Source organism: Nerophis ophidion, linkage group LG01, assembly GCF_033978795.1.
Source record: "Nerophis ophidion isolate RoL-2023_Sa linkage group LG01, RoL_Noph_v1.0, whole genome shotgun sequence".
Taxonomy (NCBI): Eukaryota; Metazoa; Chordata; class Actinopteri; order Syngnathiformes; family Syngnathidae; genus Nerophis; species Nerophis ophidion.
Genome location: NC_084611.1, coordinates 71,614,309 through 71,628,098, shown reverse-complemented (window position 1 = coordinate 71,628,098; position 13,790 = coordinate 71,614,309). Strand labels below are relative to the sequence as shown.

Genomic DNA, 13,790 nt, shown 5'->3' with positions numbered 1-13,790 from the left:
TGAAGCTAAATGAAAAATAAAATCTAACAATTACAATTATCTTATCATTGTATATTCTATTTCTTTGCATGATCAAAGATGAGGCACTGCCTCACCTGTCTCCCCTGACCGCACGTCACTAAAATGATATTAGGATAATACTTAAATGGGAGATACTAATCGTTAAAACTATACCACACAAACCTGTAACGAAGTGATCACTGCTAACTTTCACATTCTTTGCATGCCACTTTTCTCATCGTCTTTCGTAAAACCATGACATCTTTCGCCCTTCTTGATTACCTCTCGAGGAACTCAGGTCCAACAGCCTAAAACAACGCAAGCAGGCATTTTTCTTTCAGAAATGCAAAATATCCACCAGATCATTATGACAAAAGACGCTCGCATAGCGAATGAGCCAGATGTTACATCAGGTGAATACAACTTATAAGTTCCTTCTTTTCCTCTACCCTGTTGTTGTATGGTAGACTGGTTCGTACATGCAACATCTGCTGTTGCGATTTCTAAAAGAAAGTAGTTCAAACAATATGGAACCGCTAAAACTACAACATGGCTGGCAGGAGATGACATAGTTGAAGTGGAGGCACGTAAATAAAATCACCCACAAAACGACGCTTCCTGAAGACATGGTCAGAAAGCAGCCTGAAGATAGTTTGTAAAACATAATCCATGCAAAAAACCACCATACATAGACCATGAGGAAGTGTTTTAAATATAGAAAAAAAAATCATGATATGACCCCTTTTTAAGGGGAACTGCACTTTTTTTTAAAAACAATTTGCCTATAGCTCACCAACCTCTGCTTAGGCTGCTGCCCCCGTGACCCAACTTCAGAAAAGCAGAAGAAGATGGATGGATGGTTCACAATCCTTATGAGAAACCAGAAGTCGAAAGCTGTTGTTTAGTTTTGTGTTCTAACAAATAAAAAGGTGGCTACCAATCCAGCTAATTGGAGCAATCAATTCTACCTCTAAATCCCCTAAAAATGCATTCAGAAAACGTCACCAATACTTAATTTACGTTCCGTAACCCGTATAACAACCAAGATGTAGCAACATTTTTATTGTAAGAGCGAACACTGAGGAACTATTTTTCCAGCGGAGTAACACATCGGCAGGATTCGGTATTAGCCATAAAAGCTAGCTACGGCAAGAGATAAGATAGCTTCAATGTCAGTACCCGAATCGCGTTTGAGTTTGTAATGCACAACACTGCGATAAGACACCAATCTGTACTGACTGAAAAACATGAACAATCATATTACAGTATTTGTGAAATATTAGTCCACATTTGTTTAGTTTCTACACAGCTAGCTCGACAGGATATGTATTGTAGTTGTACTAACACGCATGATGTGCTGCGTGTGTCATGATCAATATTAAAGTGTCTCACTGAATGAACAGGTGTGAGTTTGGTCCAGCTGGGCTGGGAGGTTTTTCCCTGTTTATTTTTGGTAAGCACTCTATTTGCGTCGAAACAGCATGGCTCCAAGTTCCACATTTACAGTGTCGAAGTAATGCCGACCTCACTCTTTGGGCTTCTGTCGGCGCCAACCTTTCACCCATTTTTCGCGCTCGCTTCTAAAAGCAGTAGTTCATCTTCCGTATATTCAGGTTCAAATAGGTAATGTTGTGGATCCTCATTTGTCCAAAAATAGTTGTCTTCATTGTCTGCTGCCAAGTCTGCCATGATTAAAAAACACTTCCTACACTTGTTTGTTTCTGAAAGTAAGAACACATTTGTTGTCGGAAGTCTGAAATCCGTTGCTATGGAAATGGAAATAAAAGTGCTGAGGAAATAAGTTCCAGTAATGCCTAAAATGACCAAACTACGGTAAATATTATATATTGTTATGAAGGTGTCTGTTAATACATTATATATAGTACAAGCCAAAAGTAAGGACACACCTTCTAATTCAGTGTGTTTTATTTTCATGACTATTTACATTGTAGATTGTCATTGAAGGTATCAAAACAATGAATGAACACGTGTAGTTACTGTATGCACTTAATAAAAATAACTGAAACCATGGTTTTTATATTCAATTTCTTTCAAAATAGCAACCCTTTACTCTAATTACTGCTTTGCACACTCTTCAAGAGGTAGTCACCTGAAATGGTTTTCACTTCACAGGTGTCATAGTTTTTATGTCTTCAGTGACAGTCTACAGCAGGGGTGCCCACACTTTTTCTGCAGGCGAGCTACTTTTCAATTGACCAACTCGAGGGGATCTACCTCATTTATATATATCATTTATATTTATTTATTTATGGAAGAGACATTTTTGTAAACAAGTTAACTGTGTTTAATGATAATACAAGCATGTGTAACACATATAGATGTCTTTCTTTCACGAAGACAAGAATATAAGTTGGTGTATTACCTGATTCTGATGACTTGCATTGATTGGAATCAGACAGTAATGATGATAACGCCCACATTTTCAAATGGAGGAGAAAAAAAGTTGTCCTTTCTGTACAATACCACATGAAAGTGGTTGGTTTTTGGCATCTAATTCATCCAGCTTCCATACACTTTACAAGAAAAACATTGGCGGCAAATTCCGTAGCTTGCTTGATTGACATTCACGGCACCCGAGGGTCTTGTGAGATGACGCTGGCTGCTGCCAATTCATTATTATGAAAAAATGACAGAGAGGAAGGCGAGAAACACTTTTTATTTCTACAGACTTTCGCGCCGTCCCTTCCGTCAACACTCTAAAGGCCGACTGCACATTTCCTATCTTCACAATAAAAGCCCTGCTTCATGCTGCCTGCGCTAACAAAATAAGAGTCTCGGAAAGCTGGCGTGCACAAGTGATGTGCACGCCAGCTTTCTGAGGGATCGCTTGTGCACGCCAGTTTTCCGAGACTCTGTATTTAGTTAGCGCAGGCAGCATGAAGCAGGGCTTTTATTGTGAAGATAGGAAATGTGCAGTCGGCCTTTAGAGTTTTGACGGAAGGTACGGCGCGAGAGTCTGTTGAAATAAAAAGTGTTTCTCGCCTTCCTCTCGGTCATATTTTAATAACAATGATCTTGCAGCAGCCAGCGTCATCTCACAAGACCCTCTGGTACCGTTAATGTCATTTAAGTGACGTCTTGGTGAAGATTGATGATCACTAATTTTTAGGTCTATTTTTTTTTTAAAAGCCTGGCTCGAGATCGACTGACACACCCCCCGCGGTCGACTGGTAGCTCGCGATCGACGTAATGGGCACCCCTGGTCTACAGAGTAAATAGTCATGAAGATAAAGAAAACACATTGAAATGAGAAGGTGTGTCCAAACTTTTGGCCTGTACTTGCAGTGTGTACAAAACCCAAAACAAGTAAAATTGGCATGTTGTGTAAATCGTAAATAAAATAAAAATACAATGATTTGCAAATCCTTTTCTATCTATATTCAATTGAATAGTCTACAAAGACAAGATGCTTAAAGTTCGACTGGTAAACTTCATTTTTTGCAAACATTACCTAATTTGGAATTTGATGCCTGCACCATGTTTCAAAAAAGTTGGCACAAGTGGAAAAAAAGACATGACATGACTGGGGATAGGTTGATTGGCAACACTAAATTGGCCCTAGTGTGTGAATGTGAGTGTGAATGTTGTCTGTCTATCTGTGTTGGCCCTGCAATGAGGTGGGGACTTGTCCAGGGTGTACCCCGCCTTCCGCCCGATTGTAGCTGAGATAGGCGCCAGCGACCCCAAAAGGGAATAAGCGGTAGAAAATGGATGGATGGATGATTGGGTATAAAAACAACTTCCATTCACAAACAAGGATGGGGCGAGAGTCACTACTTTGTGAAAAAATGCGTAGGCAAATTGTCCAACAGTTTAAGAACAACATTTTTCAACGAGCTAGTGCGCGGAAGTTAAGGATTTCACCATCTACGGTCCGTAAAATCATCAAAAGGCTCTGAGAATCCGGAGAAATCACTGCACGTAACATTGAATGCCCGAGACCTTTGATCCCTCAGATGGTACTGCATCAAAAAGCAACATCAGTGTGTAAAGGATATCACCATATGGGCTCAGGAACACTTCAGAAAACCACTCTCAGAAACTACAGTTTGTCGCTGCATCTGTAAGTGCGAGTTAAAACTCTACTATGCAAGGCGAAAGTAATTACTCAACAACACCTAGAAACGCTGCCGTCTTCGCTGGGCCCGAGCTCATCTAAGATGGACTGATGCAAAGCGTAAAAGTGTTCTGTGGTCTGACGAGTCCACATTCCAAATTATTTTTGGAAACTGTGGACCTCATGTCCTCAGGGACCAAAGAGGAAGAGAACCATCCAGATTGTTATAGGCGCAAAGTTCAAAAGCCAGCATTTGTGATGGTATGGGGGTGTATTAGTGCCTAAGGTAACTTACACATCTGTGAAGGCACCATTAATGCTGAAACGTACATGCAGGTTTTGGAACAACATACAGTTGAGATACGCTGTAGCACCCTCGCGACCCCGAACAAGACAAGCAGTACAAAATGGATGGATGGACGGATGGATGTTGCCAACCAAGCAACGTTATCATGGACGCCCCTGCTTATTTCAGCAAGACAATGCCAAGCCACGTGTTACAACTGCGTGGCTTCATAGTAAATGAGTGCGGGTACTAGACTGGCCTGCCTGTAGTCCAGACCTGTCTCCCATCAAAAATGTGTGGCGCATCATGGAGCGTAAAATACGACAGCAGAGACCCCTGAATGTTGAACGACTGAAGCTCTACATAGAACAAGAATGGGAAAGAATTCCACTTTCAAAGCTTCAACAATTAGTTTCCTCAGTTCCCAAACGTTTATTGAGTATTGTTAAAAGAAAAGGTGATGTAACACAGTGGTGAACATGTACTTTCCCAACTACTTTGGCACGTGTTGCAGCCATGAAATTTTAAGTTATTTATTATTTGCAAAAAAAAAATTAAGTTTATGAGTTTGAATATCAAATGTATTGTCTTTGTAGTGCATTCAATTGAATATGGGTTGAAAAGGATTTGCAAATCATTGTATTCCGTTTAATTTCCCAACTCATATGGAAACGGGGTTTGTATATAAAAAGTTGATGGAGGGTTCCAAAGTTGTTTAAGAGGACTTTGAAGGCTACAACTGTGACTCCCATTAACTGCATCTTTCAAGGGTTTTTTTACCATCTATAAATTCCTAAAATAAAAATAAAAAAGACGTGTTCTCGTCTCTTACAATGATTGTGAAAAATGGGCAAATAAAAAAAAAGTGCAGATCCACTTTAAACATGTACATCAGAACATTCAGATATTTTTGAATAACGTTTCATTTCAAAACAGTCTAAACTGATTACATTATATTTTGATTTCTACAGCAGCCCATTTCGGTAGTAAAATAATCAGGCCTGAATTTATTACACCCCCGACTCCAGTAAGTAGTGCAATCCTTCTTGCCTGCATTTCTTCAACGCTTGGCTATAAAACATAACCTTGTTGATTCCAAATGCCATATGACCAACAACATTCTCGATGACTAGAAATCAAATCGATGTACTTTTTTAGATGGCAAATACAAGAGTGAAAATAATGTGTTTATTTCAAAGAAGCGCCTAGTACTTGGCAATATAACATTTCTTAAATTAAAAAAATAAAGGATTGTCTTTGTGATACTATTCTGCTGTAAAACAACATGTCTGTATATCATATTCCTACTATTCAACAATTCAGTTGTACTTTTGTTTTTGTTTGCTTTGTAGCTTCCAAAGCACAACAGTTCATCCATAATGCATTGAACTCTTGTCATTGCTCAGTCTGCTCCTGTGCACAATCTGCTTCTCCTCCTCCTTCTCCACAGGGATCTGCGTGCGCAACGTGGGCCGCTATGTGCACATGCATCACAAGTTTGCTGTGGTGGACAACCGGCTACTCATCACAGGCTCCCTCAACTGGACACTGGCAGCAGTGCAGAGCAACTCTGAGAACATCATCATCACAGAGGAGCCCGCCCTGGTCCGGCCCTACATAAGGGAGTTCAGTAGGTTATGGGCGGACAATGATCCATCTGAGAATCCACCCTCAACTGCCCAAACTCTGGATTGTATAGATTAGATTGAATAGCACTAAGCATAAATGCAACAAGCCTTTCAGACCCTTCTAGTCAGCAGTTCAAATTAAGAAGAGGTTACTTTGAGTTTTGAAAGAAACGTTGGGTTGTATTTGTGGTGTTACGTTGAGTTTTAAAGAAGTTGGGCCACTTGGACTGATGTGTGAATGTTACGAGACAAACATTTATACCAAAAATGTTTGATATTTTCATATATTGATTGTTGTACTTGTTTTTGGTACATGTTTTGTTTTAGGCTCGTTTAAATTTTTTTTTACTTTTTCCATTGCAGACAGGGGCAAAAAGTATTTAGTCAGCGACCGATTGTGCAAGTTCTCCCACTTAAAATGATGACAGAGGTCTGTAATTTTCATCATAGGTACACTTCAACTGTGATAGACAGATTGTGAAAAAAAATCCAGGAATTCACATTGTAGAAATTTTTAATAATTTATTTGTAAATTATGGTGGAAAATAAGTATTTGGTCAACCATTCAAAGCTTTCACTGATGGAAGGAGGTTTTGGCTCAAAATCTCACGATACGTGGCCCCATTCATTCCTTCCTTAACACGGATCAATCGTCTTGTCCCCTTAGCAGAAAAACAGCCCCAAAGCATGATGTTTCCACCCCTCATGCTTCACAGTGTATGGTGTTCTTGGGATGCAACTCAGTATTCTTCCTCCAAACACGACAAGTTGAGTTTATACTAAAAAGTTCTATTTTGGTTTCCTCTGACCACATGACATGTGGTCAGAGGAAACCAAAATAGAACATGACATGTGGTCAGATGAAACCAAAATAGAACATGACATGTGGTCAGATGAAACCAAAATAGAACTTTTTAGTATAAACTCAACTCGTCGTGTTTGGAGGAAGAAGAATACTGAGTTGCATCCCAAGAACACCATACCTACTGTGGAGCATGGGGGTGGAAACATCATGCTTTGGGGCTGTTTTTCTGCTAAGGGGATAGGACGATTGATCTGTGTTAAGGAAAGAATGAATGGGGCCATGTATCGTGAGATTTTGAGCCAAAACCTCCTTCCATCAGTGAGCGCTTTGAATGGTAGACGAAATACTTCTTTCCACCATGATTTACAAATAAATTGTTTAAAATTCCTACAATGTGAATTCCTGGATTTTTTTGCCACATTCTGTCTCTCACAGTTGAAGTGTACCTATGATGAAAATTACAGACCTCTGTCATTATTTCAATTGGGAGAACTTGCACAATCGGTGGCTGACTAAATACTTTTTTGCCCCACTGTATGTCGCAATGTCATCCTATTTGCTAACATGTCGTCTTTATGATCTAACTTTTTCCTCATTTAAAAGGAAGTTTGTTCTTTTTGTGTAGATCTTAGTCAAACTATTTAGTTTTTTTTATCGAAGCCCATTGTCAGGTTTGGTGTCATGTGGAGAGATTATTTTGTTGGAATCATTTAGAAATGACTCTAGTTATTAAGAACCCTGCAGGGTTTTTTGTTCATTGTGTTTTATTGGCTGTCTCAGAGACTCAGTGTCAATTAAAAACAAACTGCTTTTGGCATATTAGATGCATCCTTACTCCCACAGCTGTAGTTCTTCCTCTTGATATAGCACCATTTAGAATCACACGGAGGCCGCACAGCACCGATGGTGCTATCATCAGTGAACAATGCAGTGCATTGATGTCTAGATTGGCTTAAAATGCTTGCATGACTCCTTGCTTGATGCCCGATTGTATGCACACGTGTCTCACTTGAAGCCTGATATTATTCAACATCTTCACTCAAGTTATGTGTAGTAAATGACAATGTCAAACAGAGAATCAGCTGCTAGGTTATGTAAGACAGGACCTTCAACTGAGAGGTCATGGGTTTGCAAGCATGAACCAGTTTCAAGGTGCTGGAAACTCATTCGATTTTACTTTCAAAATAAAAGCCAAATGTTTGGGTATTTTAAAGCATTTCCCCTCATCGAAGTATGATGATGTAATTATGTGAATTGCGCTTCAGTCTGGGCGGCAAGGGGCTGCAAAGTCATATACAACTGTTCATGAAGTAAAGATGGATTAATTTTACCTTTACATTTTATCCAACAAAATATCTAAAAATAATTTATAAAGACTGTGATGAGGTGGCGACTTGTCCAGGGTGTATCCCGCCTTCCGCCCGATTGTAGCTGATCCAGCGCCACCCCGAAGGGAATAAGCGCTAGGAAATGGATGGATGGATAGAATTTATAAAGAGAAAGATAGTTATTAAAGTCATAAATTTAAAAAATATATATTTACAGCAACGTAAAAGGCAAAATACATTCCGTGGGTTTTAATGTTTAATCAATTTTAACCGGAATCTTTATTTGAGGCAGTTATAAAACTAGTGCTCATAAACCTTTTATTACTGTAGCTCAGTAGGCTTTCATATTCAATAAATACAAAGCAGAGGGTTTATTTAGCAGGAATTATTAATATTGTGTGAGACTGTACACTTTGAACAGTAACACTGTGTTTGGACACAGGAAAATGAATCTCTGATTCACCAGATGGAGCCTGTGTACCACAAGTGGTAAGCGAACCACACTTTTTAGAATCACTGAATCTTGTGGAAGAGTATTTGTTTTTTAATGCATGGGACAGCTAAATGAACCAAGACATGATTTGTAGTTAATAAATCACCATTTTCAGGCCATTTGAATCAAATTGGATCATTGTGGTTAGGAAACTGTAGAACTAACATGATTTTCTCTTCCTTACAGCGTTCAAGTCACCTTGTTTGGTTCAGTTTCTGCTCAGTATTGCCCTAAAGCAGGGGTGTCCAAAGTGCGGCCTGGGGGCCATTTGCGGCCCGCAGGTCATTTTTTAACGGCCCCACGGCACATTTTAAAAATACTATGGAAAAAAATGTAAAACATAAAAAGTGATATAAAAGAGCAAACAGGTGAAATGTAACAACAAAATGTTGCAACGTTTACTCTAATAACACAAAGCTGCCATGCAGGCTGTTTCTTTAAAAAAAAAAAAAATAGTGAATCAAAATCAATTATGAATTATTGACCAATTCAAGGCTCCAATTACGTCACATTAAATATTCCACTTTGAGATTTTTTTGGGGGCAAATGTTGGATATTTTGTGTTTGCCATATAAAAAACTGAGCTTTTTTTATTTTTAATTTTTTTTAAGAATGGCCTAAAACGAACAAACATAAACATAAAAAATATATATAATTGACAGATAGATCTGAAGATGATCTCGAGACCATTGTGTTGAAAGTAAAGGGTAAAAAAAATGTATAATTTATTTTTTAACACTTTAATGAGTAGGACCCTTTTGGATCAGTGTGTTTTGTTTTTAAGTGTCATTGCACAAAATATAATAATGAATTAAAATCAATGGTGTTATGAGTTGTTGAGCTTTTTCCGGCTCCAATTATTATATAATCTCAAACATTCTACTTAAAATTTTATTGGGTGAAAATATTGCATATTTTGTGTTTTTTCAATTAAAAAAAAACATGGTTTTCTTTGACAAAAAGAGCATGCAACTTAAATCTTTAAAAACGTCATATTGACAGATGGACCTAATGTTGATCTAGAGATTTAAAACTTGAATAATAATAAAAATAATAATACTGAATAATGACACATTTTTAACATTTTATTTTTACCAAAACCCTTTGGGGTCCCCGGGATCAAGCCTGAGTGGATGCTTAAAGGCCTACTGAAACCCACTACTACTGACCACGCAGTCTGATAGTTTATATATCAATGATGAAATATTAACATTGCAACACATGCCAATACGGCCTTTTTAGTTTACTAAATTGCAATTTTAAATTTCCCGCGAGTTTCTTGTTGAAAACGTTGCTGAATGATGACGCGTACGCGTGACGTCACGGACTGTATGGAAATATTAGCGCTGCACCAAATACGGCTAAAAGTCGTCTCTGTTCATGGCGTAATTACACAGTATTTTGGACATCTGTGTTGCTGAATCTTTTGCAATTTGTTCATTTTTTAATGGAGACTATAAAGAACAATGCTGTTGGTGGCAAGCGGTGGATTGCAGCTGTCTTTAGCACCGAGACACAGCCGGTGTTACTTTGTTTGTTGTGAAGCTTTAACACAGAGCGGTCAAGCAAACATGTTTTCTCTACGTCAACCAGCATGTTTTTGGATGGGGACATTGTGATATGTATATCTCTTACCGGAGAAATCATTGGATTATTCGTCATCCTGCAGCAGCTGTTTAAAAGGCAGCTGTGAGCTTGGCTCTTTGGCTTTTCTTTGAGACACTTCGTGTTCATCGCAGCCATCCGACTTCGAGGTATGTCTTTACAAACTTTTGAAATCTTTAAAATCTCACTAAAACACTATTAAAACAATAAGCAGATAAGGGATCTTCCAGAATTATCCTAGCAAATGTGTCTAATTACATCTGAAACGCTCACACTGCCGCCGCCCAGAGCTGGCACCTATTTTTTTTTTCCTAGTCCTTCACTATCAATATCCTAATTCACAAATCTTTCATGCTCGTGCAAATTAATGGGGAAATTTTCGCTTTCTCGTTCCGAATTGCTCTTACTGCTGGAGGCTCCCATAAAAAACAAAGTGAATATGTGTGGAGCCCTGCAACTCGTGACGTCACGCGCACATACTTCCGGTAAAGGCAGGGCTTTTCTATTAGCGACCAAAAGTTGCAAACTTTATCGTCGATGTTCTTTACTAAATCCTCCGAGCAAAAATATGGCAATATCGCGAAATGATCAAGTATGACACATAGAATGGACCTGCTATTCCCGTTTGAATAAGAAAATCTCATTTCAGTAGGCCTTTAAACATATATTGTATTGGTTTTTAAAACAAATGGCCCCCGCTTGCTTTGATTATTCAGTGTGCGGCCCTCAGTGGAAAAAGTTTGGACACCCCTGCCTTAAAGTCCATCCATCCATCCATTTTCTACCGCTTATTCCATTTCGGGGTCGCGGGGGGCGCTGGCGCCTATCTCAGCTACAATCGGGCGGAAGGCGGGGTACACCCTGGACAAGTCGCCACCTCATCGCAGGGCCAACACAGATAGACAGACAACATTCACACTCACATTCACACACTAGGGCCAATTTAGTGTTGCCAATCAACCTATCCCCAGGTGCATGTCTTTGGAAGTGGGAGGAAGCCGGAGTACCCGGAGGGAACCCACGCATTCACGGGGAGAACATGCAAACTCCACACAGAAAGATCCCGAGCCTGGATTTGAACCCAGGACTGCAGGACCTTCGTATTGTGAGGCAGACGCACTAACCCCTCTGCCACCGTGAAGCCCCTGCCTTAAAGTATGCCGTCAAAATGGACAGTACAGTACAGTTATTCTGTGTTTATCCAACTCTTTCAGTAGCGATCTTAGTTTGAAAGTCCAGACCGGAAGTGTTCTGTCGCCACTCCCGCGAGCTTGACGGCGTGCAGTGTAGACGTCCCGGCAGCGAGCACATGCAAAGATCCGGGAGCGGTTCACACTGATCCCCCTTTGGAGGCGGAGTACGACGCGGGACTGAGGGAGAAGACCCAGAAAAGGTACCGACGACGTGACCCACCCCGCAAAAAAAAGGTTTTATTTTTTCTTACATTTGTGTGTGAGTTCGGTAACTACTTGTGCCCTGATGTGCACGTAGATAATTCGAATTAGTCAACAAGTATTCTGATCCCCTTGTGACATGCAGCGGTGTCACATCTGCACACGCCTTCCTCTTTCCCTGCACAGCACAAGTTTTATGTTCTAACCAACCATCACTTTGTTGTGTGTTTTGCTGAGACAGTCCCACTTTGTGGCTATGGGGTGCGGTGCTGCTGAGCATGTCCCTGCTAGCCAGCCTGAGGAAGGTGGGAGGATGTGAGGGTGAATGCATGGTTCAGCATCTTTATGATGATGATGATGGTGGTGTTGGTGGGAGGAGGATGATGGATGGCGGCATCTGATGAACAGATGAATGGATATAAAGGAGAAGATGAATGGGTGGGTGGGGGAATGGTCGCAAGGATGATGGATGAGATACACAGGCCTTTCCACGCCGCGCTCACCGTCAACCAGGCTCCATAAGTTCTGAATCCATGCTGGGAGATGTCCAAAGTGAGAAGGAGTCGGTGGGAGGAGCACGGCCCGGCCCATGATTTATAATGTCACCATGGCGAGGGAGAAAGATGGATTGTTTTTAAACCAACTCTTCCTTTTAACATTTACTCAGCTATTATAGCAGAAGTCTGAGGCTTTTAGATAAGGGGTCTCAAACACGCGGGCCAATTGCAACCCACGAGACGTTATTTTGCGGCCCCACCTTAATATGAAAGTTTAAAGGCCTACTGAAATGAGATTTTCTTATTTAAACGGGGATAGCAGGTCCATTCTTTGTGTCCTACTTGATCATTTCGCGATATTGCCATATTTTTGCTGGATGGATTTAGTAGAGAACATCCATGATAAAGTTTGCAACTTTCGGTGCTAAGACAAAAGCCCTGCCTCTACCGGAAGTCGCAGACGACGACATCGCAAGTGTGGGGGCTCCTCACGTATTCACATTGTTTATAATGGGAGCCTCCAACAAAAAGTGCTATTCGGACCGAGAAAACGACAATTTCCCCATTAATTTGAGCGAGGATGAAAGATTCGTGTTTGAGGATATTGATAGCGACGGACTAGAAAAAAAACAAAAGTTAAAAAAAAGACGCGATTGGGCCGGATTCCGATGTTTTTAGACACATTTAATAGGATAATTCTGGGAAATCCCTTATGTTTCTATTGTGTTGCCTACTGAAATGAGATTTTCTTATTTAAACGGGGATAGCAGGTCCATTCTATGTGTCATACTTGATAATTTTGCGATATTGCCATATTTTTGCTGAAAGGATTTAGTAGAGAACATCCACGATAAAGTTCGCAACTTTCGGTGCTAAACAAAAGCCTTGCCTTTACCGGAAGTTGCAGACGATGACGTCACAAGTGTGGGGGCTCCTTACATATTCACATTGTTTATAATAGGAGCCTCCAACAAAAAGTGCTATTCGGACCGAGAAAACGACAATTTCCCCATTAATTTGAGCGAGGATGAAAGATTCGTGTTTGAGGATATTGATAGCGACAGACTAGAAAAACAAAAACAAAAAAACGCGATTGGGTCAGATGCCGATGTTTTTAGACACATTTAATAGGATAATTCTGGGAAATCCCTTATGTTTCTATTGTGTTGCTAGTGTTTTAGTGAGTTTAATAGTACCTGATAGTCGGAAGGGTGTCTCCACGGGTGTCTTGACGCGCAGTGTTTTAGGGGAGTCGACGGCAGCTGCATGGACGACACAAGCTCAGCTTTTCTCCAGTAAGAAGCGACTTTTTAACCACAATTTTCTCACTGAAACCTGCTGGTTGACATTCCGTCTTGATTCATGCTCGTTTGACCACGCTCTGATCCATAGTAACGTTTCACCTCCAGGAATTTTAAACAAGGAATCACCGTGTGTTTGTGTGGCTAAAGGCTAAAGCTTCCCATCTCCATCTTTCTACTGTGACTTCTCCAATATTAATTGAACAAATTGCAAAAGATTAGCAACACAGATCTCCAAAATACTGTGTAATTATGCCGTTTAAGCAGACGACATTTAGCTGTGTGTGTCTGTGCAGCGCTCATACTTCCTAAAAACCCGTGACGTCTTGCGTACACGTCATCATTACACGACATTTCCAGGACGAAACTCCCGGG

The 13,790-nt window shown here is 40.2% G+C and overlaps 2 protein-coding genes across 11 annotated transcripts in view; both read left to right on the top strand.

Annotated features, from left to right (window-relative positions):
- pld6 (phospholipase D family, member 6) overlaps positions 1 to 6,432 on the top strand; it is a 45,979-nt gene extending 39,547 nt beyond the window's left edge. For all 9 annotated transcript variants that reach the window (XM_061910246.1, XM_061910175.1, XM_061910203.1 and 6 more), the window contains exon 4: positions 5,815 to 6,432. In XM_061910246.1, the coding sequence (XP_061766230.1) occupies positions 5,815 to 6,068 (254 nt within the window). In that variant the 3' untranslated portion in view covers positions 6,069 to 6,432. The remainder of the gene's footprint in view (positions 1 to 5,814) is intronic.
- Positions 6,433 to 11,457: 5,025 nt separating this feature from the next.
- LOC133558949 (ras-related protein Rab-3D-like) overlaps positions 11,458 to 13,790 on the top strand; it is a 33,329-nt gene continuing 30,996 nt past the window's right edge. Inside the window, exon 1 of one of the 2 annotated variants that reach the window (XM_061910152.1) lies at positions 11,458 to 11,616. The gene's annotated coding sequence lies outside the window, so the exon portion shown is untranslated. Of the gene's footprint in view, positions 11,651 to 13,790 lie in introns of both variants that reach the window. The other variant, XM_061910160.1, reaches the window with a different exon arrangement.